The sequence below is a fragment of the Zeugodacus cucurbitae genome, chromosome 2 (assembly GCF_028554725.1).
Source record: "Zeugodacus cucurbitae isolate PBARC_wt_2022May chromosome 2, idZeuCucr1.2, whole genome shotgun sequence".
NCBI classification, from domain to species: domain Eukaryota; kingdom Metazoa; phylum Arthropoda; class Insecta; order Diptera; family Tephritidae; genus Zeugodacus; species Zeugodacus cucurbitae.
In genome coordinates this window covers 86705440-86732935 of record NC_071667.1, presented here as the reverse complement: position 1 = coordinate 86732935, position 27496 = coordinate 86705440, and the positions used below count along the sequence as shown (strand labels likewise).

At 37.7% G+C, this 27496-nt stretch overlaps 5 protein-coding genes across 12 annotated transcripts in view; 4 read left to right on the top strand and 1 right to left on the bottom strand.

Moving 5' to 3' along the window:
- The first annotated feature begins 619 nt into the window (after positions 1 to 619).
- LOC105214365 (V-type proton ATPase subunit B) lies at positions 620 to 4791 on the top strand. Its single transcript, XM_011187744.3, has 5 exons — positions 620 to 777; positions 847 to 1001; positions 1909 to 2414; positions 2484 to 3239; positions 3314 to 4791. Exons 2-5 carry the CDS (start codon positions 923 to 925, stop codon positions 3449 to 3451), a joined length of 1479 nt encoding a protein of 492 aa, XP_011186046.1. The 5' UTR covers positions 620 to 777; positions 847 to 922; the 3' UTR covers positions 3452 to 4791.
- On the bottom strand, positions 3607 to 7161 carry LOC105214366 (cell death abnormality protein 1). 2 transcript variants are annotated; one of them, XM_054228295.1, is made up of 6 exons: positions 6891 to 7161; positions 6618 to 6754; positions 6416 to 6551; positions 6205 to 6372; positions 5389 to 5691; positions 3607 to 5326 (listed from the first exon to the last, which is right to left on the bottom strand). In XM_054228295.1, the coding sequence occupies exons 1-6, from the start codon at positions 6973 to 6975 to the stop codon at positions 5091 to 5093; spliced, it is 1065 nt and encodes a 354-aa protein (XP_054084270.1). In that variant the 5' UTR covers positions 6976 to 7161; the 3' UTR covers positions 3607 to 5090. The 2 variants fall into 2 exon arrangements, with proteins under 2 accessions (XP_054084270.1, XP_011186047.1); XM_011187745.3 differs by having other exon boundaries at positions 6205 to 6348; positions 6891 to 7159.
- Positions 7162 to 7478: 317 nt separating this feature from the next.
- LOC105214368 (histone H1-like) lies at positions 7479 to 9184 on the top strand. The gene is made up of 2 exons (XM_011187747.3): positions 7479 to 8346; positions 8410 to 9184. Exons 1-2 carry the CDS (start codon positions 7492 to 7494, stop codon positions 8905 to 8907), a joined length of 1353 nt encoding a protein of 450 aa, XP_011186049.2. The 5' UTR covers positions 7479 to 7491; the 3' UTR covers positions 8908 to 9184.
- A 144-nt stretch (positions 9185 to 9328) lies between these two features.
- Positions 9329 to 10989, top strand: LOC105214369 (uncharacterized). The gene is made up of 2 exons (XM_011187748.3): positions 9329 to 10157; positions 10214 to 10989. Exons 1-2 carry the CDS (start codon positions 9684 to 9686, stop codon positions 10892 to 10894), a joined length of 1155 nt encoding a protein of 384 aa, XP_011186050.2. The 5' UTR covers positions 9329 to 9683; the 3' UTR covers positions 10895 to 10989.
- A 6474-nt stretch (positions 10990 to 17463) lies between these two features.
- LOC105214370 (octopamine receptor beta-2R) overlaps positions 17464 to 27496 on the top strand; it is a 118755-nt gene continuing 108722 nt past the window's right edge. For 2 of the 7 annotated variants that reach the window (XM_054226060.1, XM_054226057.1), the window contains exon 1: positions 17464 to 18140. The gene's annotated coding sequence lies outside the window, so the exon portion shown is untranslated. Of the gene's footprint in view, positions 20439 to 27496 lie in introns of all 7 variants that reach the window. The other 5 variants (XM_029041742.2, XM_029041740.2, XM_011187750.3 and 2 more) reach the window with 4 other exon arrangements.

Below are 27496 nucleotides of genomic sequence, written 5' to 3'. Positions count from 1 at the left end.
CAGCCCAAACAAGAACCTAGCAGTGACATTTCCGAGTTCTAAATTTCTATTTTCATTGAGGTGAGTACTTCAGATAACGTAAATGAAATTTCATCAGAGAACTTACAACAGTTTGTAGTTTAGTCAAAGAACGTATAATAATTAATAATTAATAATAATTAATAATTATTAATTATTATACATTCTTTGGTATCGAGCATCATACAAAAATCCAATTGCACCTTCTCTATGTTGTAAGTTCTCTGATTTCATTGCGGCAAATACATCTCGTTAAAAAGTAATTGAGAACAGAGACAAGTTCAAAGAATGTTCTCATAGTGTGGCGGATATCAATTTTCGAAACACATCCTTAATGTGTTTAAAACTTTAATATGTAAACTTATCAATATGGAGTTTGCTTTTCTAATTCTTTAACATAAAATTTAAGGAATTTTGTTTATTTAATATGTTCAAGACAGACTCTACATATATAATTAATTGTAGATCCAGAATATATGAAATAAATGTATTGAAGAATTGGATTATGAATGCAATTCACAGTTGTCAATAATTAGCAGAGACTATAACCAACCGTAACTGTCAGTTGAAATGCATGCAACTCTGGTTTTGGTCACATGACCGCACGTGACAGTTATATTGTCACTGTGAATATTTCTTACTAAACTTCAGTGTGAATTTTTCTTCGTACTCCAACGACGTCGTAACGCGCAGCTGACTGACCTCTACCAGAAAAACTACTCGGCTCCAGTAGTAGAGAAAAATTCTTATTAGAAAATTGTGCGTGTGTGGAAATAAGATTTCTTTGAATTTGCACTATAATCAAAAACGTTTGTTGTTTTCCTTTAGATTAATTGTAGAGTTTGTGTGCCAACAAACGATTTTGTGAGACTCTAATTCGGAGCGCAAATAAATTGAGGAGAAAATGTCGATATCTGCAAAACAAGCTAACAGGGAGCACGTCCTGGCCGTTTCCCGGGATTTCATCTCCCAGCCACGTTTAAGTGAGTAATTTAAATTTAATTGTGATGTTTTTTTATTTGTATGACGGGGCTAACAAAAATTTAAGTCCGCCATGACAGTCAATGGAGCTCAGCGAATATTAAGACAAAGAAGAAGTGGCAAAAATCGATAAAATTTCAATGTAGTTGCATTGGGGGCCTAGTTTTTGCATTGCTCCAAATTTGCGAGTTTTCAACCTATTTAGTAAAAATATATACGTTTTAGAGTGACAAAAAAAAGTAATTGTGGTCATGGGACTTTCAAGAATGCTGAAAACTATAGAAATTGCCTTTGAAATGAATATAGCGATTTACAATTGAAAAAGTTGCACTCGGGATGTCATGTGACATTTGAGTTACTGCGAATGACAGTAACCATCAAATGGGAAAGCACCTGACCAAATGAAAAACAATTCAATGAAAGTAATACAATTATTTATTAACAATTTGTTGCAACATTTTAGTTCCTTAAAAATGAAAAAAAAAATTTTAATTAAGGAAAATGTATGCATATAGGCGTTGAAAAGGGGGAACAAGATAGTTAAATTTTAATACAGCAGAGTATAATGATTATATTTCCATGATGCGTCTTTAAATTTCAAATCTAAATTTCGCTAAAAGCAAAATTAACTACGTATTTTATGTAATTCATTAGTGATTTCATTTTCGCTGTCATTTTCGGTGTTTGTCATTCTACTGGTTTTCGTTACTACTCTGATATACAGTCAGCTGACGTTCAATACATTCGTTATGTCGTTGGATTTTCTTATCTCTTTGATAATTAACGTCGTTTATGTTAGCAAGTAGACTGTTCATGTGCCAGACCACGAGATCAGTGCATTTAAATACAATATTTTTAATAATTAATAATTTTGCATTAAAAATATGTAATTTTATTGTATATTTATAGCATACAAGACTGTTTCTGGTGTCAATGGTCCCTTGGTCATTTTGGATGAAGTGAAATTCCCCAAGTTCGCCGAAATTGTACAATTGCGTCTGGCTGATGGCACAGTTCGCTCCGGACAAGTGCTCGAGGTGAGCGGCTCCAAAGCTGTCGTTCAAGTGTTTGAGGGTACATCTGGCATTGATGCGAAAAACACAGTGTGTGAGTTCACTGGTGATATTTTGCGTACACCTGTGTCTGAGGATATGTTGGGTCGTGTATTCAACGGCTCTGGCAAGCCCATCGACAAAGGTCCCCCAATTTTGGCTGAAGATTTCTTGGATATCCAAGGTCAACCCATCAACCCTTGGTCCCGTATTTATCCCGAAGAAATGATCCAAACCGGTATTTCTGCTATTGATGTGATGAACTCCATTGCTCGTGGTCAAAAAATTCCAATCTTCTCAGCCGCTGGTCTGCCACATAACGAAATTGCCGCTCAGATCTGTCGTCAAGCTGGTTTGGTTAAGGTGAGGATTCAGCATCGAATTGTGAAAATATTTACCTAAAATAAAACTTTTTTTTATAATTATTTTTAGATTCCCGGAAAATCTGTTTTGGACGATCATGAAGATAACTTTGCCATCGTATTCGCTGCTATGGGTGTGAACATGGAAACTGCTCGTTTCTTCAAACAAGATTTCGAAGAGAACGGTTCCATGGAGAACGTGTGTCTTTTCTTGAATTTGGCCAACGATCCAACCATTGAACGTATTATTACACCTCGTCTAGCCTTGACCGCTGCCGAGTTCTTGGCATACCAGTGCGAAAAGCACGTTTTGGTCATCCTTACAGACATGTCTTCATATGCTGAAGCTTTGCGTGAGGTGTCGGCTGCCCGTGAAGAAGTGCCCGGTCGTCGTGGTTTCCCCGGTTACATGTACACTGATTTGGCTACCATCTATGAACGTGCCGGACGTGTTGAGGGTCGCAATGGTTCCATCACACAAATTCCCATTCTTACTATGCCTAACGATGATATCACCCATCCAATTCCTGATTTGACTGGTTACATTACTGAAGGCCAAATTTACGTTGATCGTCAACTGCACAACAGACAAATCTATCCCCCAGTCAACGTGTTGCCATCTTTGTCACGTTTGATGAAATCTGCCATTGGTGAGGGCATGACCCGCAAAGATCACTCTGATGTCTCCAATCAGCTGTATGCCTGCTACGCTATCGGTAAGGATGTGCAAGCTATGAAAGCTGTCGTCGGTGAGGAGGCGCTGACGCCTGATGATTTGCTGTACTTGGAGTTCTTGACCAAATTCGAAAAGAACTTCATTTCTCAGGTGAGTTGACTCAAGTTATGTGGTATAATCCACAACTAGACTGTAAAAACTAAATTCTATGATTATGTACGCAGGGTAACTACGAAAACCGCACCGTCTTCGAATCGTTGGATATTGGTTGGCAATTGCTGCGTATCTTCCCCAAGGAGATGCTTAAGCGTATCCCCGCTTCAATTCTCGCGGAATTCTACCCCAGAGATTCCCGCCATTAAACTTATTATCAATTATGTTGCTTTTTTTGTTTTATTGGTTTTACGCTGCAGTTTTAAACGCATTGCGCCATCAGCCTACATTCAACATCATAAATTATATAGCAAGCGCGCTGTTGAACCATTTAGGCCCTATCAGATATACTATTAATTATCAGTTAATATATGTAGCAAGCATCGATAGTAAGTTAAATATGAAATGGGAAAAATGTGAAATATGCTTCAAACTGCAACTGGAAGTGAAACTGCAAGTGAAACTAATTAATTACGGCCGAACGAAGATATTTAGCAAAATAGGAGACAGAAAATTGTAATTGAGACGCGCTTGATGATTCACACGTCCGCTATGTGTGGCGTTCAAATATTTTATTACAAATACTTAAATTATAAATGTGTTAGACAAATTGTATGCACTTTATGGAAGTAATTAAACCTACTATACTTGCTAAATTCATTGTTATATAAAGCATAAACACCGATAACACACGTACACAGTAATAAGAATGTAAATAACTAATTGTGAAATGTGAATCACTGTAAAAACGCAGCATAAATGTGTTATTTCGTGTTTTTATTCGTTCATTGTAAGATCTTGTAAATTATATCAGGTTTTTGCGTCTGCTACAATTATATAATTTTGTTTTATTTTATTTTATCGAAAAAAAAAATGTTAAAGAACCCTCTGATCCTAAGTAACGCAGCCCAACCACCAGTCGCAGTTGCGATCAAACTTGTTTGTTCTCACATTTTTTTTAGTTCTAAGTTCTAACGTTTGAAGTCAAAGCTAAAAGCACACACACACACACTTACATATAGAGCATTCCAATTTAAAGTTATTTTTAATTAACGCAATAATGTTTTATTCATGCATGCATGTTACTTCAAGTATTAAAAAATATATCCCAACTCGTCTCACACGCACACAAATACAAACACACGTCTTTTCCTTGGACCCCTTGGTTGGCTTGGCGAGCATCTATCGCAACGATTCGGCACAATTAGCCAACCAGTCAGTAAAGTGAGAGTTAATGAGTCTTTATTTTTGTTGTTTTCTCCTGTTTTTCACAGCTTTTGAATTGCTTTTCATTTCTTTCACGGGGCATACTGTTAAATTTGTTGAAACTAACCACCACTGGATAATGATAATTGCCAGTGACAATAATTCTTAATAATGTTTGTTGTAAACTAGAACGCAATAGCGGGATCAAAAATGTAGAAAAAACTATTACATATATATAAATTTAATATTACAATTTATGTATGTATGTAAAAAATAAAATTTATGAAACTATGTATATCAACTACAACAATAAAGTGAGAGACAAATGTATTACTCTGTTAAATTGCTTTTTTCATTAGCCATTGACATTTGAAGCCTTTATTTACCACTCTGTAGTGGTGCTATGGAGTAATCGAAGGTTAAGGCGAACTAAAGCTGTATCTGCTCAACTCCGAATGGCTACCAATAGGCGACCTTTATTCTCTTATATCTCTTACCCACATCAAAAAGGTGCATCTTCATTTAAATAAATCGTGATATTTTATTTCATTTCCAAGCTATGTTATAAGAAAACAACTGAATTGAAATCAATCAAATTACAGACAATTAAGGTCTGGTACCGATTGAATTTTCCAAAATAGTTTAAACATGTTTTTCCCATCTTAAAGTATACATTTGCAAACCCGCCATCGCCAATATGAGCCATAGGAGAGTTTTGTTGATGTTTACAGTTGCGGCCGTGGACAAGCTGCAGGGTGATTTGTTTTTTATGCCGAACCGACAGACGCATTCACCATGATCGCATTCCATCAATTGCTCATTCTCGTTCTCATCCTCATTGTGACAGTGCTCATGAAGGCTGCAATACTGACCGATTTCTACAGAAGACGCACAAATTAATTGAGGATGCTATTCTTATGCTGCTTCGGTAGTTACTCACGCGCTAAGGGTTTACAGACGCTTCCCATGGCAACACTATAACTGTGTCCGGTGCCTTTCTTCGTCACTATCACATATTCCTCTCTACAGCGACATTTTCCGTTCTCACAGGCTGCACCCGGTCCCATAATCGCGTAGCATTGTGTCGTGTCCACACAGTCTTCGTGGAGCTTTCGTCCCGGTAGACAATCCTCCGAAGTGTTTGCGCTTACATAGCTCGGTTCGCAAACGCACTCACCAATGTCTGGTAAACAAGTTTTGTGCGGCCCACAATCCATTTTGTCATTACATTTAGATCTAAGCTCTTCAGAAATGATAATGAATGGTATAGTTATGTAAAAATACGAGTATTACCTAACTTAAGACTTAAGCTTAAATTATGATTTGGGATTATGGTTTTGATTATACATCGATATAGATATCTATAGATATAGAGAGGCTTGAAATGTGGGCATAGCATGAGGACAAATTCCCTGTTGATGGTAATAGAAGTATTGAAATACTAAACAATCTAATAAATGCTGAATTTGGCATATCCCTTTCGCACCCCTCCGATCGATTCCTGATGGGGCTGAATGTGTAGTAGGAATAAAATATATAGGAAGGTCTTGCTTCTAAAGCATTAATTTTAAACCGGTAAGCAAGATCGACAAATTAATATCTTTACCTAGAAAGTGTAAAAAGTTAACATTACCCCCATAAAGTTATGTTAAGTTATTCTGAAGCTTGCAATAAAAATTTTGCCTTTCCTCTTCTTCGAATGCAAGTAAACGAAGGAAAAAGTAACTCAGTGACCACCGGGATAGTTTTTACTTACTGGTTTGCGATAGGCATGTGGAGTTTTTCGCATAAAAGTCAACATTGCATGAACAATTCTTCGTGACCTCATCGCAGTGACTGAATATAGTCGAAAACAGGCATTGTTCGTCCGTTTCACACGGTCCGCCCAATGACACTTCCCCTACAAAGATATATTTTAAAGAATCTATTAAAAAATTGAGAGGACAATGCCCGATTTTGTTGCTCACTAAGTATGCACCGTCTCTTGTCCTTTGTGGGCACATAGTTCTCCTCGCAGTAACAGAGATGATCCGATTGATGACATTCGGCATGCGGGAGATTGCAAGGACAGTGACCACCAATAATGTTATTCGTGCGGAGAATCTACAAAGTAATTGAATTACTCTAGTGTAAATATTATTTGTACTTACTGTGGCCCTAAGAACGCACATTCGGTTCGCAAATAACGTCCATCTTCGTTTGGTTGTTGTAACAATGACAAATGCCCTTAAAGCAGGCCGAAATAATACTTTCCGCTACGTAATACTGACAATGCTCATCGTCCGTACACGAGTAGTCCATTATATCTTAACATAAATGCAAGTGCAACAAATTGAAAAAAAAAACCAAAAATGTTAGTTTCAAAAGACACTCCCGAATTAAATAATTGCAATACAAATTATTGAAAAAAATTAGAGTAAATATTGGGAACATCCGTCACACCTTCGGGTATCATCGCTAAACCAGGGCGCAGAACTATCAAAGCGCACAAAAAGATACGAACGATGCATTCGATTAATTTAAACATTTCCACTTTTACTCAAAAATTAATACCTATATTAAATCGGGAGACAATACTTTTAAGTTTTCGTAAGAAAATATAAAAATTGCTCGAATTATGTGTGGTGAATTTAAATGAAAATAATGCGATGCCTTTTGTAATCCCCTTGTAGACTAATAAGCTATTTAACTTTGACAAATATTTACAGTTATTTGCCTATGTAATTTATGCTTTATAAGCAACAACAGAGCTACTGGCAGAGGAACGATCACCGATCGTTAATGAAAGCGTGAAGTAGGGATGCTCATTTATTTAAAAGGTTATTTGTGATAAATTGGATATACATATATATATTGCTCAATAATTAAAAAAGTAGTTAAATAACTGATTTTTTCTTAAAAATATTATCTACTTCTTAGTCTACCATTATTTTTAGATATCTTATTTATTATTCGTTTTCCGCCAGTTGTCAATTATGGAAATCATTAATGCTGTTTCTATGGGCATTAATGATGATATCATTAATGCTGTTTCTATGGGTTAATGAAACCGTTTCAAACGTTACTGGATTTACACGAAATTGAGGATTTGTTGTCTTTCTGTATCGCTTCAATCGTCATTTCGAAATTCATAGGTTTTTGTTTGTTTTGTAGGGAACAGGAAATTTATTGTAAAAATATGAAATTATTTGTGTGCAGTTCAGTTGAAACATCAGATGATGATGAAGAGGAAGAAGTGAGTGAAGAGGAGCCCCAAGTGGATTCGGATGAAGGTGACAGTGAAGATGAAGACGAAGACGAAGACGAAGGCGATTCTGATGAATCTAATGCAGACGAGCACGATTCAGATAATACTGGCGATGAGAAGGGCTCTGGAACAAAGAATACTGGCAAGCAGATAAATAAGAATTCAGTCGACTCTGAAGCATCTTCAAGCAGTGAGGCTGAGACTTCATTCAAAGGTGTTAATGGTGAGCAGAAAGTCAATGGTATAAAGCAGGAACAACCGGTGAAAGCGCCGGAATTTAATGTTTCCAAGTCCCCAAGCAAGTCAGTGAAGTCAGTGTCAAATGGTGTAAGCTTGCCGGCGCGACTCAAAAATGTCAGCACCGAGATCATGGTTCTTACAGCGATACGAAGTCTAAGCGATCGTGGTGGTTCCTCGGTCATTGCCATAAAAAAATACATTATGAACAATTATCCGCAGTTAGAAGGTCCGCGGACACTGAAACTAATCAAGACATATATTAAGAAAGCGTTGGTTAGTGGGAAGCTGGTGCAATCCAAGGGCACTGGATTGGGTGGTTCGTTTAAAGTATCACCAGGCACAAATCGTCTGGAAGAGCAGAAACAGCGAGAGACTCGAAAGAAGCTAGCAAAGAAACCTAAGAGTGATGAAGTAAGTGTCAACGTTTTTGTTTTATAATATGGTATTTAATTTTGTTTACGTTATTTGTTTCAGGCCACTGACAAAGTGAAGAAAAACTCCAAAGCAGCAACAAAAAATATCGAAAAAGGCGAGGTAAAAACAACAAAAACGACCAAGAGTGAAAAAGCAAAGATTTCGAGATCTGCGTTAAAAGATGAGAAGATGGCAAAACTAGCCATTGCTCTGAAAAAAGCCTTGGAAGCTAGCGAACTAAAACCAGAAAAGAAAGCAGCAAAAGTGAAAGAGGCGAAGGAAGCATCCCCTGCTAATGGTAATCCAGCGAAAAAGACTAAGGTGGCCAAACAAAATGGAATGGAAAATGGGGATTCCGCCACTAAAAAAACTAACAAAAAGAATAAGCCAGCACCCGCTGTAACGATACAGGAGAAGATGAAACCAGCAATGGCAACAAAAAAGAAAGCGACCGCCAAAAGTAAGACTATTGTGCAAGATATTGATATGGGCGCTGGAGACGCAGACGATGCGAAGCCCAAGAAGAAGACCGCTGGAAAGAAAGTCAAGGCAAAGTGAAGTAGGGGGGTCACGGTTTCTACTTGTTGTTACTAAATTATTTATTTTATGGGTTTGAAATTATACCTTATGTGTGATTTAAATGTTTGTGGCTCTATAATAAGAGAGATAATGAGAGATGTGTTTTAATAGATTTAGGATTTGGAATTTTTGATCTTGTTGAAATTCAGAAAATACCTTTTGTTGTATATCCGGTGTACTAACGCTCTTTAACATTTCTCTTTATTTCGATTTTTATTAGACACTGTTTAATAAATATAATTCTAATGTGTGAAAATTCATTTTTTATTACGTCTGAATCAGAAAAGTTTCTCACAAGTCATCAATTTGGAGACGGGTGCATTTATGGGAAAGCAATAATTTATATCCCCCATTGAATTGAGAGAGAGATAGAGAGTTATGTAGATGGAGAATGGTGATCAGGAATATTACATTAATAAGTACAATGTAAATTAAAATCATTAACTGTATCTTTACTAATAGCTCTGGTCTGAGAAGATCTGAATAGAAAAGAGGAGCTGTCCTGAAAGTAAAAACCCATTTTGCCAATGAAGAACTTAATTTCTCACTTAAGTCAACTTGAGTTGCTCCTCTATACGATCACATACATAGATGTTGCATCTAGTAGATTTGCCCGAAATATTAAAAACAAATAGATGTAGAATGTAGAAAACATTTGCTTTGAAAATGTAAATAAATGGAAATAAATAAATTTTTGTGAAATTCATAAATTAAAGTTGACAAACAAAAAAATTGAAAAAGATTAAGGAAGGAAAATGAAAAAGATTAATAAAAATAAACACAATCCCAGAGAAATGCTCAAGAGCGATCTGGAGTATTTGAAACGGCGGCCCTCTAAAAGATCCGCGCACGAATGTGTTCAAGACAATAGTTCGGACATAACGTCTTGGAGTTCAAATGCCTGCTTGCAATATCGGAAGTTCAGTGCGGAGGCCTTGGTGCTGCGAGCACTGAAAGGTCTCTGTGAGCGCAACGGCTCATCGGTGGTCGCGATCAAGAAATTCATAATTAACCACTATCCATATGTGGATGGAAAGTTTACACTGTCCGTCATCAGAAGGGTCATTAAGAAAACTTTGGCTAAAGGGAAAATAGTGCAGTCTCAGGGGAAGAACATGGACGGACTGTTCAAAATATCGGCTGGAGAAATACGTGCGGAGCAGCAACAGCAGCAGTTTAAGCACCTTAAGGAATGTATCAAATTAAGAGAGCAACAAAAACAAGAATTGGTAAGGGTATGAGTTAAATAAAGACGTTATAACTGGATAATATCAACGATTTGCAGCAAAGGAAAATGATGAAATGTAGGGCAAGGGATAAGCAGAAACACAGGACCTTGGAAGACAATGAAGCTGCTCAGCGGAAACGACTAAAGGAAACTGCGAATGCCGCCAAAGCAGCTAAAGCTAGATTGACTGCAGAGGCCGCCAGGGAAATGCTGACCTACGCACAACAACAGCAACCGGCAGTTTTCACGTCTGCATTGCGGCTTGGTGCTGGCACTTCGAGAGAAATAACACAAATGCCTCAGATTATTGATTACGCGGACGCAGCCTTGGAAACGGCGAAAGTAATCAGTTCAGAACAGTTAAAACATGCTATCATTAAAGCAACTGAATATGTGCCGCATATAATAGGTCTCGATAATCACAGTTTGAGACGTAACTCATCCATTAGACAAATGCCTATAAAGTATGAGAGAACCTTGAGAAGCACGACCTTGACTCCTGCCTGCACTACATCGAAAATGACGCCAATGTCTGAATACCCTAAGCTGACGGATTTTCTTAGAGACAAGAAGCAGGTTCCAGGAGCAGATGTAAACTCTCGATCCGCATGTGCCGAACCTGTGGTTGTAGGGAAAGCCCGTGTTGGTGGCGGAAAGAATGCGCGGAAAGTTACGAAACGTCTCAAGGGAAGCACAAAAGCCATTACAGCCCCTAAATGTAATAGACTTCCCAGATAAGAATTGTCTTCATATTTTCATTCTAATGCTAAATTTTGTGAGTGTATTAAAATTCGTAATTGTTCGTAAAGTAAAATATTCGTTGCTGCTCGTAATACTATGGCTTCGTTTGGCTCAATGTAAGGAAATTATTACTAGTCCACAGTTGACTTCCTAAATCATACCTATCTCCCGAACGTTAAGCGTACTCACTGGCTCATGAAGCTGGTTGAAATATCTCGTCAATATGTGGCAAGCGAATTTGTTCTGGATTTTCATATTCTGATAGGAGATTAGTCTTTCGCAAACATTTTCTCGGCTGTAGTACATTTATTTGAACTTTGTTTCAAATCCACCTATTATCATATAATATTATTTCCATTAATTTTTTTCAATTTAAAAGTCTCATTACGTGTAACGACGTGAACCCTTCCTTTGCTTCATGATCTCATTATTATCCAAATTAGTGATTTTTCGGTTGCAAAGTGATAGGGAGCCCTCGGGTGTTTGGCTTAGCGCTTAACCAAGGTAAAGACGAACGATGCCATGGATGTATGTATGTATTTATTGTGGGTTCGGTGTTGAAAAATTGAGAAGCCTTTGGTGTTACTAAACGTTCCACTCGTTAATCTTACGGATTTGCTTAACCGATGAATGTGTGCAGTGAATAAATGAGTTGCGTGCGGGAAAAACCGTACAAATCTAGAAGATTGTTGGTTTTGAAATGCTGCAGCAAAAACGAAAGAAATAATGGTCAATTGGAAGCTTTATCTTTATTTCACCGTTATAAAAATCGCTGCATGCATTCCATTAAATAATCCAATAAGCAACACTGAATTATTTAGTCGGATTTAAACTTGACTTTCTCAGTCTGCTCAGTCTCATTAAGTTGCTTTTCTTTAATTTTTAATTTGAACTTTAATAAAACTTATTTAATATTTAGTGAGGGTTCACACAAAAACGATATATTGTACATTATTTTTAAACAGACGTGTTGAAAGCCCTTGTGGTCAAATGGATTGGCACTATTCACAGGTTTTAAGCGTTTCTGGCAAAGGAAGAAATTTTCATTTCAACTAGTTCTGAGCAGTTCCCGATGCCAAGCAAAGCAAATTCTCATATAATACATATATATTTAATATGGGTGGTAAGGAAGGGCCTGAGGCATGTGAGAGCGTCCAGCGTGAGAGGCCAGTTCGTTTTTTTTATTTGCCAATCATTTGCTTTTCGCAATCGCTTTTCGGCTGCTCAGTTACACTGTCTGCTATATGTATGTAACGGGTGATTTTTTAAGAGCTTGATAACATTTGCAAAATCTCATCGGTTCTTTATTTGAAACGTTAGATTGGTTCATGACATTTACTTTTTGAAGATAATTTCATTTAAATGTTGACCGCGGCTGCGTCTTAGGTGGTCCATTCGGAAAGTCCAATTTTGGGCAACTTTTTCGAGCATTTCGGCCGGAATAGCCCGAATTTCTTCGGAAATGTTGTCTTCCAAAGCTGGAATAGTTGCTGGCTTATTTCTGTAGACTTTAGACTTGACGTAGCCCCACAAAAAATAGTCTAAAGGCGTTAAATCGCATGATCTTGGTGGCCAACTTACGGGTCCATTTCTTGAGATGAATTGTTCTCCGAAGTTTTCCCTCAAAATGGCCATAGAATCGCGAGCTGTGTGGCATGTAGCGCCATCTTGTTGAAACCACATGTCAACCAAGTTCAGTTCTTCCATTTTTGGCAACAAAAAGTTTGTTAGCATCGAACGATAGCGATCGCCATTCACCGTAACGTTGCGTCCAACAGCATCTTTGAAAAAATACGGTCCAATGATTCCACCAGCGTACAAACCACACCAAACAGTGCATTTTTCGGGATGCATGGGCAGTTCTTGAACGGCTTCTGGTTGCTCTTCACCCCAAATGCGGCAATTTTGCTTATTTACGTAGCCATTCAACCAGAAATGAGCCTCATCGCTGAACAAAATTTGTCATCGAAACACATTTCGAACCGAACACTGATTTTGGTAATAAAATTCAATGATTTGCAAGCGTTGCTCGTTAGTAAGTCTATTCATGATGAAATGTCAAAGCATACTGAGCATCTTTCTCTTTGACACCATGTCTGAAATCCCACGTGATCTGTCAAATACTAATGCATGAAAATCCTAACCTCAAAAAAATCACCCGTTATATACGCCGTTATCTACGATTTTTTTCATTCGCAACTTTCGCTTTATTTCATTTAATCATGGCTTTTAAGTTTGTGTGTGTGCGTGTTATCTGCAATTTGCGCTTTATCCGTCCATTTTGAGTTCTATCATATTTTGGCACTAACAAAAAGAAACGAGTTTGTCCAAGTGTGAAACGTGCAAATATGACAAACAGCTCAGTGAAAAGAAAGTTTCAGGCAAATTTGTACAACAAAAAAGCATGAGTGCGAATTGTCCAAGAATGACATAAGAAGCAATAAAACAAAATGTACGGCAGAAGAACTTTGCGAATTCTCAACATTTAAATCTAAGCATAATGGCGAAGGAACAATTTTTTGGTAGAGAATACCACATTGGCGGGCGGCGGATTTTAAGATCTTAGCCAGCTTCGAGGAAATTCATTTGGAAGTTCTTTGAATTTCCAAAGTATAAATTAGCGCAATTTCAAAAACCTAGACGGTTTCTTATTCGTACTGAGGTATATTGGGGATGCTGGAGAATTACCCTAAATCTTTCTTCGATGAAGTCAGCAGAAAAAATATTGGGGTTAATTGGAATCTGCGGTTTCCCAATGTCCTCACAGGTGTCTCAGCGAGGTGAAATCATATCATCACTTTCTTCTGGAATACTCTTGCGCTTTCAAGGGAATTCTAGGAATTCACTTTTTTGAACAACCGCTCGAACTAGCCGTTATAGAAGTGAAAAATGTCTGCAGATTTGTAGTAGGTGCAGGGCCTTTTGTCGAGTTCTAATATCGTCACAAAAGACTGCCTCTCAAGGTATAAGTGTGTTTTCTTCTGGGGAACAACCATACAAGCTAACCTAAGAATTATTTAAAGAAGCAAGGCGAATAGGCCTGGCAATGAACGATAACAGAATTTGAATGTCTTCGCTTTTTCACAGTCTAAATCCTGGACTAACCTAGAATATACAGTGGAACTTCCATAACTTGAACTTCTATAACTCGAAGTCTACATAACTCGAACTCGAACGATTTGCAATAGAAGTAAAATTTCATACAAATCTTCTTCCATAAATCGAACTATCGAGGCAGTATTTTAAAAGAGTCTCTATATCTATCGTATGGAAGCAAACCAGAAAATATGATAATGCACTTAAGGATTGCATAAATCATGTAACATTTCAATGGGATACAGACTTGAAGAGCCAAAAAACAGTGAACTGCAACGTATAAATTACATAAATCTGTTTGCGAAGTAAATTATTAAAACTGGGTATAAATCTACAGCTTTTTGATAAATTATATGTTTTAATGAAAATTCCATAACTCGAAGTCTCTCTAACCCGAAGTTTTTTGTGGGTTATAGGGATTCGCGTTAGAGAAGTTCCATTGTGTAATAGAAATGTCTTTTGAGGTATTTGTGGTCAAGATTTATGAGTATTTATATTGTGACAGCGGCGATCACATAAGATGGAATGAGAAATTGTATATGTAAGGCATGCCAATGAAAGCTCAATCTTCAGATCGGAAAGTTTTCAAAGCGATACCTAACTCAGGGTGTAAGAGGAAGGTAGTTTTCCAACGTTGGAAGTATTCTAAAAAACGGCAGGTACTTTTGTCCAGAATAATTTAGACGAAGCAAAGGTGAAATCTACAAATACTTTTTTATTCTCCAATTTATTTAATTGTGATTCCTAGCTATTAGTAATCAGTTTTCAAGTAAAGTTTACTTGGAAAAACAATGAATATAGAATTATGTCAGCAGTTGAGGGCGGCAACAACAATAGTGGCATTTTTAAATAAAAACGCCAATAAAAACACGAGAAATTACTACAAAATGCACGAACGTGAGCAGAATGGAAGAGCAAGTTAGAAACTAGATAAAAGCAATATAAAGTTGTGATAACGGTGTACAATTGTATGTTGGCGGCATGCCTACTCGAAACTGGCAACGCTATAAAACTTAAAAGCGCCATAATATTTGTCTCTGTGTTGCTGATAACAATGACAACGATGACGACGTGAGGCGCGGTATCCGCGCTTCTGTCTATGACAATTACGGCGATGCTGTCGGAAGAAGCCGATAATGCTCCAGCGCCAGCGACACAAAGCGCCAAGAAGCCAATTCTTTTTCTTAGGAAAAACCGAAACACTAAAACAGGTGTAAATGCTGTAAGTAAATTCATTTATCGTGGGTGCCCAAATTGTAGAACAGAATGGACAACAGTAAAATGTATCAGCAGAGACGTCCCCGTGGCAGGAGACATGCCATTAAAACAAATTTAAAGGGCGACGCGTACGATAGGCAGGGCACCCAACCCATTTAGAAAACAATACGCAGAGAGCTTTGTGAGTCAACTATCCCTTAACGGTTATAAAAGCGACTGCTTTCGCCTTGACACCTACGCTCAAAATTGCTACGCGCCAAATGCTTGCAGCGGCCTTGAATCATACTCAGCAAGCAGTTACTTGAAAGGCTGTTACTCATCAGTGGTGCGACTTTTTACTGTTATTTACATTCACTGATTAACGGTTTGGTAGGTATGTAGTATGAAAATTATTCTCCGAATAAGAGCGACTCAATTGGCTCACAACAGTTAAAACTCAATCCTTATTGCATACGTCGATATACTAGTGTATATTATATGAGAAGACATGGATTTAAATAGGTTTAACATCTTTATCTATGGATGTACTCGATCCATGGTATGAAAATGTGTTTCGCAGTAGTTTTAGATAAGCAATATCGATTCTTCGAGCGTAATTCAAATTCAAAGACTCGCTGGCATTGATTGTGGGATGACATTAAGACGCTCACAACAAATTGAAGCTGGACGAAGCTCGACGGAAGATTTTGGCGAGGTTGCTAGTAGCGGGAGTGAAACAGTAGAACAAATTAAGGCCTGGAAAGAAAGTTTAGAAACAGATCGGGTTCGGGTAATAAAACAAAGAAAGAGAAAAAAAAACTAATCTAATAATCAGGTGGATGCTATAGTATATATAGTACAGATCTGGTTAATTATTGGGGCAAAATATGCTCACATTTGGCGCACACTGTGAATGTTCTTCACAGAATTATGGCAATAAAAACAACAACATCATTGGTAGTTAAAGAGCAAAGAGAAGAGTACGCGCATACGCACCAGTAAGAGTAAAAGACTCGAGAGAATATTCGTAACTCATATAGCTTGAATGATAGTGGGATGAGGTGGGTCGTCTTGATGATTTGCCTGCTGTTAACCTACTCTGCACGGTTAGTCGGCTAGTGGGACACATGGCGAGCGCTGCACTAACAGTGCGCTGTTATTATCTAACCGATTAACACAGATTCCTAATTTCTGTTTCACACTCGTATCACACATATTAACGGATGTGTGCCTCGGTCATGCAATTCGGCGCGCGCCGAAGCAACGATTCATTCCCGTGTATTAGTGACCTAGCGATGCTGCGCTGCTGCGCTGCTCGCAACGACGCCAGCCGCAAAGCTTCCTGTGTGCATTGGTGTCGGAAACAAATGCGATGATGAGGACGCTGACGCTGCTGCCTACGTGGACTATGTTCTGTGCTGTGTTCGCAATGCGCTGAAGTGCTGCGTACACGTTCGTGTATTCTGGTTGGTGCGCTCTTTCGTTGCGGGCTGTCTGAGCTCGCCAAATGACCTTTGCTGATATCTACTAGAATATGAGCGAATGAGCGCATTGCACACGGGTTCACATGACTAGCGCATTTGTTGAGGTAGGACTGAGTTAAAGAGCTCCAATGCGTTCAAATGAAGAGAAAATCAGAGCCAAAAGCTTGAAATGAGTTCTTTCAAATTAACGCATAAAATAGTTTTTGAAAATCACATATTTTACTTTAATGGGGAAAATATAAATTTGTAAATATGTAAAAATTGGCCTTTACCTAAAAGGAAAAATGGCACAAAATATTTCTGATAAACTTGCAGATTAGCAAATTTGATAAATTTAAGTAACCTGAAAATGTACTAAACATAACGGTTTTAAATTTCTATGAATTCCAACAATCGCTTAATACAGTAAGGGTATGTGATTTTGTAGCCACAGTACGAAATGTGATGAAGTGAATCGAGATCAATAAAACGCTCAAATGCTAGGATGCTTAGCAGTTTAGGTGTCGATATGCGTTCACTTATCATTCCCATGGCAAGTACATGTGTAAGTATGTATGTATGTATGTATAACAACCACGCAGTCCCCTCAATCACTCAAAATCATTGCGTTCACGAGTGACTCAAGCGCCAGCACCCCACTCAGTGGGTGGCAACACCAATGCGCGGCGGAAAAATGTGCATTACTGTCGTACTGCTTGTGCGAGACGCGGCGCTCGTGCGCTGCTCGTTGTCGTCGTTGTTCGGCTCGACGCGGCGTCTAATAAACATTGGGGCAGAGCGCGACGACTGCGCTGCCCGCTTGGCACTGGCGACAGCCGCTGCTCAACTGCTCAGGCATGCGACAGCTCATTCGTAAGTGAACTGTTTGGTGTGCTGCCACGTCGTTTGCGGATTGCGCGCGATTTGTGTATAACAAACAGGCATACAGTTGATAATATAGAGTTGAATAAGATAAACAAGAAAATATATGTGAAAACAAAGCACAAGTGATGGATGATAAGAATGAAAAGCGGATGATACAGAACGCCAGTGGAAAGTGAGTGTGTAGTATTCATAGCGCATTTTAACGGTCGCCCAGTGAGTCTTGTGTCCGGCGCGGGTAATTTGAGAAAGTACACAGAAGTGCCAATTGTGTGACAGTCTGGCAGACAATTTAAAAATTACCCCAAATGCAGGCGACTGAACTGAACTGAACTGAAACCGCCGCAAATACAAATAATGACGATTGCTTTCGTGCGACGCTGAGCAGCAGCCCAAATGACAGTTGAAATTAAATATGAAATACAACAACAATAGAAACACTTCAACTGATTAAAGTATGAAAAGTGTCATAAAAAAGCACTTTGAAGGAATATTAAAAACAAATCACAAGTGGCGAAGTGAAATAAAATAAATTTAATTAAAACTAACAAATACACAAATGTACTTCCATTATAATTATGTATGCATGTGGTCAACGAGGTAAGGTAAACAAATTGTTAAGTGCCAGTAGCAACAAATTATAACTATTATAACAACCGAAATGCTTACCTATTCAAACCATAATATATGAGTTCAGCAATAATAATTTCGCCCGAGTGTCGATAAAAAAGCAAAACTCAAAAGTAAAGTAAAACTGAAATGTCGCAGACCCGCCGAAGTATTTAGCTCGTTCTCAGCGTGTTGCGTATACGCCAGCGGTGCCGCGAGCATTCAAACGTGATGTTTTCCAATTCTCAACTTTTTTCGATTCATTTCGGTGTGGTTGTTGTACATAGGTGTTACAGTTGTTGTCGACTCATCTAAGCAGTTCTATTGCAATTATATTTTATGGGCCCCGGACCCGCTGCCGCACGCGCCGCCGCCGTCCATTGCTGCCATGTACTCGTAAACCCGGGACTGAGTAGCTAACTGCGAGGGCTAGGCACAGTCAGGGTGACACGTGCATCGGAAATATTCGCTTTCAAAATAATTTACACGTTTAGCAGAGCGCGCTCAAATTTACGACCCCACTTTGCAAGCGTCTTTCTTTGTAGCCAAATTTCGGGTAAATAAGCATAATTAAATATGAATAAATCACAGAAATTCTTAATTAAAGTGCAGCGTCACTTCAATGAATTCCGTTATAAGTGTTTGCAAAGTCAATTTTAAGTGAACGCTTTTGGTGTTGATCAGTTATGAAAAGCGACTACTGAAAAATTAATGAAAAAAGAGAAATCAAAATCTTCAGTATTTAAAGAAAACAAAATGAGAAAGTGTGAATACACCAACTGATATTCCAAAAGATAAACCTAAGAAATTCCTAAATGACTGTTCCAATCCAAACAATTTTAACGCCTCAATTTCAATTCGGTGTTATTATTATTGTTGTTGCTACATAGAGCTATATATGTGATGAGTGTACCATAGCAAGCCGTCGCTTGCCACAAATATCAACCACGTCAGCAGCTGCCAGTGTCAGGGTCAAAGCCGCAACACGATTCGCGGTTTTGCAACAGTGCCTGTCATCGCTGCAACATGCCATTACTATGTACTTGCTGTAAATGTGCGACTAGAGTCAACAAGCGGAGACAACTACTGATGGGCTGTCATCTAAACTACTCAGCGGCCCAGCTCAGCTTAAAGCGCCAGTGAAGCAGGCCTCCCACAGTCAACCGCTGCTGCGGAAGTTAATGCAAAACGAATCCTTACACAACAGAAGTATAGTTACATATACAACGTAACGTTGGTCAATTATAATTGCGGAATGGCTCCTGAACAAGCCAAGGTGTTCTAAATGGATCACCTCGGAGCTTTATTGAATTTAGGCTTCCTCAGAGTGTGCTTTCATATCTCAAACACATACTTAACCATTCATATTTCATGTATAAGTGGACTTCATATATTGTTTGTGAGTTGCAGGTAACGCCTCAGAATGAGAAGATATTCCAAGAGAGAGGACAACCAATTCAACTCAAATAAATATTTGTCTGTAAATAAATGGTCGGGATTATGTGTTCATATGTATACACTTATTACTGAAGCATTTTCCCTTCACTATGTCATCTATTTTGCTTGTTATTATTATGTTTTGGTTGCCTTTTATCTTGAGTGGCAAGCATTCAATGCCATTCCCAACACCGAGCATTCTTAGGCAATTCAATGGCGTCGACCAAGAGCATTTTTCGTATTTCTATTTCAACAATAAACAAACTGTAAAGAAGAAAGAATGAAAGAATAAACCTTTTTCTACCATTTTCTGCAAATTTACAGCTTCTGCCTTCTGCCAGTTATTTTGACAGTGCCATTATGTGTGTCCGTCCGGTAGAGCTCAGAGCAGTGTGTCCAACCACTTGCCACCGTTTTCGTTTATTTTTAAGAGAATTTGAATTTATTAGGCTTTTTACTATTGTCTATTCTGCACACAGTCAAATGCTAGACACAGACATACACGCAGGTATATATGTATATAAAAACTGTTTATTCAGCGCTTTGCCTTTTCTGGCGGCCGTACAGCTGCTGCTGCTGGTTTTGTATTGTAGATTTGACCCTCTTCAGTGGGGTTAAGAAGCTGCAAATAAATTCCGCTCTGCTACAAAACCTTCTTAAGGGTTTTTCAATTGGATAAAAGCGTGCGGTCTTTTTGTTTCTTATCGGATCGTAGCATATCAGCCTTCAATGAGCAACTGCGGCAGACGGAAGTTGTGAATTTTTGTTGTTCACTTTCTGGAGGTTGTTGGGTATGGCTTCACTGGCGGCATGGAGCTGAACTGAAGACCGCCATGCAGCTGGCGATGATGGAAAAGGTAAGTCAATGTAAATATTTCTTGAAAAGTACAGCAAAAGTTAAAAAATGTGAAAAGTTAACACGAAAGCCTACTTCCGGCGTTGACATTTACAAACATATGAGCATAAGCGTTATGAATCTTAAAGTTGATATACTCTTTTCATCGCCTATTTACTTCGATATTTTTCTCAATTATCAATTAGCAATAAACCATATGAAATTGTCATTTTATTGTGCCATATTTACAGTAATAATATTAATATGTATGCAGACACAAGTATTTATTTAGCTGTTTACCATTTGAGGGCTTCTACAGTTCACTTGGCGCTAAATTAGCTTGCATGTAAAAATATAATTTAAATCAGATATTTACGCATCTGCGGTTTCCCTCTATTTGCCATTAATATTCAGCTCATAAATCCAATCCGCTTGAAAGTGTATTCATGTGTATTTTTGTAATGAATATACTAGTAGATATCTATTAATAGTTTAGAATTAAAATTTTTTGAATAAACTGGGAACTATTTCCAAAAAGTTAAGATTCGAGCAATAAATATAGATTTTTGAAATCGGCACAGTAGTTTTTGAGTTTATTCATTACAAACATACATACAAATCTTTCCTCTTTATAATAGTAGTATAGATTACAATAACACTGTACGGCAAAATCTATTTTTTTCTGGGTATTGGACCAAATAAATATTTTCCGGGTGATTGAGTCATAAGTAAAAAATTATGTTCTCCGTTTTTCGAAGTTAGCCTCCAAAATCGAAAAATTCGCCTTCGAATTTCGGATTTATCTTACTGGAAACACCATTATTAATTATGGGACATAACAACAAGAAAGGTGTTTCTTTCTTATTCTATTGATATATAACATTCAACAACACCGATCAAGCTTATATGTATGACAGATGATATAAGTGGCCGAAGATCCAACCTTTGAAAGAAAAAAATTAAAAAAATTATATTTCAGAAAATACTGGCATAATTTTTGAAAATTTGGTACGTTGCTTTTTTGTTTGTATCTATGCATCTTCAAATTTAATGATACATAATTTTTCATTTAAGTGCTTTGTCCACGAAGATTTATATTATAATTATAGGGTCGCTAAACCACATTCACAACCGTAGTAAATTTTAAAATAATTATGATTTTTGAAATATAAAGCTTTTATTTTTTCGAACATCCAACTTTAATCGCTAATAACATATAAGCTTGACTGAAACATTTATACACTATTAAATTAAGAAGAAAATTTAGATTGTTATTTATAATAACTTTATTTAAAAAATCTTTTTGTGAACTTCGAAGACAAAAATTTTGATTTTTGAGGCGAACATTGATGTACATTCCTTTTTTTTTACTTATAACTAAATCTCTCAGAAAAAGTTAGTTTGGTTCAATACCCAGTCGAGTGTTGAACAGTGTAATAAATAATGAATAATTTGAATAAAACTTGAAATCGGCGAATGAAGCAAGCGCACTTCAAGCATATTTCAATGCCCAATGACGGTGACAATTTCAAAACAAGAAGGCGATGGCCCATAAGGTCTAGTTTATAATGATATCTTGGTCTATAATTGAAAGCTTCCCTGATATACAGTAGAGCTTCTCTAACTCGAATCACCATAATCCACAAAAAAAACTTCGAGTTAGAGAGACTTCGACTTATAGAAACTTTCATTAAAACATAAATTTTTCAAAAAGCTTTAAAATATAGATCTATTAATTTACTCACAGTTTTTGTTATTTACTTCGCATAACGTTTCATTTAAATACGATAAAATATGTATTTTTTAATTTTGTTTGTTGTACTTTCCTATTATTTGGCTCTTGACGTCTGTAACCCATACCTTTGTTACACGATTTATCAAATCTATAAGTGTAATATCATATTTTTTTTCGACTCCATACGAATATAGAGACTCCTTCAAAATGTTCCTTGATAGTAAAATTTTAAACTTTGTATGAAATTTGACTTCTATTGCCAATTCAAAAGTTCAAGTTATGGAGATCTTCGACTATAGAAGTTCGAGTTATGGAAGTCCACTGTATATGATATATAAAATTCATACCTCTAACCTTTAAGCTTTCTTCAGGATAGGAAGTAGTTGTCTTCAATTGCAGAGCTATTCTTAGTTCCAATTATGGGAACATGAAGAAGAAATGTACTCTTTAGTTGTTTTGAACATAAGTAAGGACCTTGGGACCTTGTTTTTTTTCTTCGACACATGTCTGATTATTTGAATTATACAAGCAAGAAACAACAAACAATTAACCAATTATAATTAACTATTAGATTTCGCAAAATAAATGTATTTTTGAAGAAAGAATTGTCTCGAATTGAATTGATAACTGTAAAGCTAATAATTTATCATACTACAAACATGATCTTCAATATATGTACTATGTAAGATCTTTTCGGATTGCCAAGGAACACATTTACAAAGTTTCATTCAATTTATCCATAGTTATTTTCAAACTTAAAGCCCTAATCTATACTTAGTTGGTGTTTAATATTTCGATGCTCAGAGCATTGATACGATTTTGTCCGTGCGGTTTCCCGAACGCCTTCTCTTGTTGGTGTTCTGCAGAGTGCCTTCGAATTTATTAACACATTCATTGCTCCGGCCTTGGCGCCGACAAAGGCGTGCATATACATAGATATGTATATATGTATTAGCATTAGTAGTTTAGTTTATGTGCGAACACTGCCTTTATGTGTATTGATATTCAAAAGTTTTATTTTGCGCAAATAAAGATGCGAAATATTAAGAGTTTTCGAACATCAATAAACTCTCGAATAAAACGAAAGAAAACCCAAAACGAAAGGGGTGTTTGGGTATTCACTGGTTAGCCAAAACAAGCTACATGCGTATGGGTAAATATGCGTTAGGAGCACATATGTGTCAGTATGTGTGCAATATATACATACACGTAGATATGTATGTACTGCGTTGGCAAATACGTGAAAGGTTTAGATGTCCAGCGCGTGAACATCGTTAGGAGCGCCCAGAGCAACAACCGCATTTATTTAAATTGGTCTGCCTCCAATCAACTGTACATGTACTTCATTACACACACACTCGCATACTTATATGTACACAAATAAATAAAAGGAGGAAGGAGAGCGATTGTGGGGTGCCTTTAAGCCGAAAATTCCAGCTAAGGCAACGGAAATTCAATTAGAATTTCACTTACTTGAGACGGGTAACTGTTTTGGCTGCGTACACGTACAAATATTCAGACTTTTATATGTACGGGAGTCCACGAGTGTGTATGTATGAGTTGTCAGTTTCGCTTTTGCTGAGCGTGCAAATGTATTATCGAACTCAATGCTGTATTTGTATGTGAATATATCGGAGCTACAGGCGACAGCTGCACACACACGCCCACTTACTCGTCTTTACTTCTTTGGAATTTGGAATCAGCCGAATGCCGTTTGTCAACTGCTCTTAAGAGGATTTTTACACACGCATACAGCTCAATCAAAAGTCTTTAGCCGCCATGCCTCTTTGCCCCCTTCCTGTCGTACGGAACGTGTGCGTGCCGTTTAGGCAATGGAGCACAATTTCTGGCACATTGGGCTTATCGATAAGGCTCTGACTCTTTTGTGTGTATGTGTGGCTTTCTGCTTTTATGATCCAATAGGCTACAAATGACAGCAACTTGCATACCAAACAACCCATCGCCATAATCATTCCTTTCTATTCTCCTTCCTCGGCACACGTACGACTGCACGGAGGTAGATTGCTTATCGCTTCTGCATAACACATTCTTCACAATCTTCGCCCTCTGCCGTCCCGCCGGCGATTATTTGTGGCGTTTATTTTTGTTTACACGACCGAAGCTCCATTCACTATTTTATGCATAGCTCAGCACCAATACCAGCCATGTTTAACGGTACATATACTCGTATATTCGTCCAGCCCAAAACTACACGGGAGTCAGCCGCAAAATCCTTAACTTGAGCTTCACCTCACAATGACGGGGGAGCGAGTGAGGGTGAGCAGTCTACAGCTTCCATTGAGCTACAGTCAAGCCTATCGATTCGTCAGCCCTTTCGCCTCGTCAGACCGCATGTCAAGCATACCGATGTCGTAAACCACGAACCCTTTTATCGACAATTGCCTTTTGTTGTACAATATATGCATCTCTGTGTGGTGTCCTTGGCTTCTTTCTTGCTTATATCTCGACTGATTAAGCGCTCAGTGCTCCTAGGCATTGTGCATGTCTCATTGTGTTCGCGGGATGCCTTCACTCACTTTTGTTTCTTCTGCATCCGGGAGGAATAAATATACAAGCGCGAGCAAAAGTGGAGAGTTCATTTGCCGTATTGCTTTGTTTTGCGTTGGGCGTAAGAAATTCACGATTTTACTTTGAGGAAAGGTACTATGGCACACTGTTGTGAAGTAATCAGTTAACAGAAATATTAAAATATCGAATGAACGACGTCAAACCGTGACCTAAGCCAATTTGGGTAATCGGTGGGGCCTCAGATAGCTAAAGTTCATAGTTTCGTTTCAATTTACCATGTGTAATAATGACCACTGATAAAGATAGCTGTGTATCGAAGCCACTAAGAAGGCTATTGGAATACTGACACACTAAGGTACTCTACCAAAATCTCTCAGACGTTTACAAAATCAATTAGAAAGAAGAAGAAACAATAATTTGTTGAGTTTTTTATTTTTGAAATTATCAATTCTCTTCCGATTTAGTTAGTCTTAAAGTGGATTCTTCAAAGATGGCTTCCAACAATGACTTCCTCTTGTTTGTTTGGATGTTTCATCCTCAGCAAATTATCTGTTTTATTTATGTTAATGTGGCCTCCTTAGATGCCAAACTATTTGACATTTTCATGTGGGAAAGTTCCTGCGGGGCCGAGCGGAATCCTCACACTCCTAAGCTACGAGCTGAATACATACACACATATTCGTTTGTCTTAAAGTTTGTCTTCAGAAAACTTTCTTATTTATTTGTTTTACAATGCTGAAGTTGCCACAGCCTTCATTCTCCTTGTTCGGAACTTTTCGTTCGTTTGTAACTGCCATATTTACCCTTTTCGAATATCTCGTCCTGTATTATAATATAACTGTGCTTCAACTGCTTGATTGCGAATGTCGCAAGAAAATATTGCAGAAATCAAGCAATAAAAACCAAACTATGCAACAACAATGTGACCGACCGCGTCAACGATTATAAAGTTGAGTCCCCTGGCATCGCCTCTTGTGCCCCGAGCAGAGCTGGTTAACTGTCTCAAGTGTCGCTTTGCGGTTGTTTTTATTTTATGCGCATTTAAAATGTGTCTTGGGCTCCCCGGGCAGCACGCTCCCCCGCATGAGCGTCGCGCTGACATTTCGCACAGTTCGAATGGATTTTTCGGAGTCCACACTTTTCCACTTGACGACCACGAGTTTTGGCATAGTTTTGCTGCGCAAGAGAAGCCCCGTCACGGGAGTGGAAGCAGCAAGCAAGGAGTTGCAGTGACAGCTTGCCGCGCAACACAATTAATCAAACGAAGAAGTTACTTTGCAAAGCAAAAACTGCACCAACAACAACAAAGTAGCAACAACAATGGACCGAGGTATTCGTGCGGAAGCATTGCGGGTTGTCTCTGTTTCAGGTGCATTTTAAGTGCAGCAAATTAATTGAGTGCAAGATCTACAACGGTATCCTTGAAGAAACGAAGTGCCGTTCGTAATGGCTCCTATTTATGCATTTTATGGCGCGCCGAGTAAATTCGCTCGCAAACGCCGTGGAGTCACTTGCTTACTACTTGCCACACAGCTTTTGTTCAAATATGCACTTAAGCCGCTTTTGCTCAACAGTATACAGACGGCTGAGCCAACGGTTGCTCACATTTTAAAGGAATAAAATACAACTCAAACCAAGTTGTGATGAGTAATTCTTTGGAGATAAAAGAAACTTAAACGCAGTAGACACCGATGTCTAACACGACAATCAGCGTCGGCAGACAGATGTGTAGGCTGATAACAGCTCTAAAGCACCCCCTAAACATAAGCTGCAACAACAACAGCAGCCTCACAATGAGAAATGAGGTGAGAAAATATATTTACTCAAACAAATATGATTTATTGAGCAAAAGTGTATTCAACTTGTCTATTATAGATGGATGGTATGTATGTAAATACGGTTAGTAAAAAGGTTTACGCTTTAGAGCGAAACTCTTAAGTATGAGCCAATCAAATACTGATGATTTCAATATTTTCATTATAACGGAAATAAAAATCATCAATTATTGTATTATCCTCAAATGAATCCTTCGACATTTGCCTACAACTCTTTTCCTTACCCTTCATCAACCTTCTTCTTCTTCTTTTTGTAATCTAAGCGGTGACTATTTATTTCGGGTTTTCGACAGTTTGCATGGGAGTCTCTCTGATTAAGATATGTGGTAACGGTAAATTTATTGATGTATAGTTTTGGAATACATTTTGAAGTACTTTTAAAGCAGGGAATATGTTTAGTTTTACTAAAAAGGGTAGTCATGGTAGGTCGTAGGTAGGTAGGTAGAACAGGAATTGGAATTCTAATATTTCCTTGCATGTTTTAATGCGGGGTTCAGTTATGACTAGAAAATAAAATAGAACGCTTTACATTAGCGATTCATCAACAAGAGTTTGAGAACTGAAATACACCAATGAATTAGAGATTAAGCTGATCTTAGCTTACATCTGAAATAAGTGGGCGAAGACACGTCCTACAACAATGAGCAGATTTGTCAAATGTTTTCAGTTAGTTACATTATATTTATAATAGCTCCCTCTGAATACCTGCAACCTGAGTGCTCGCGTGCACTCAATTACAGCCATTTTGTTTAATACACCATATTGCCGTTATTATATAAATATATGTAAGTAGCATTTGTCGGTTATTTGAAATATTTTGTGGAATTAGGAAAGCCTTGTGATTGAAGCTTTAATTAAATCTGAATTATGTTGCTGCTATCTATCTTGTAGCGAATTTTTCCGCTATTATCAACATACATATAATACATATGTACATATGTGTGAGTAAATATAAATTAATTACCTTCTGATTACATACTT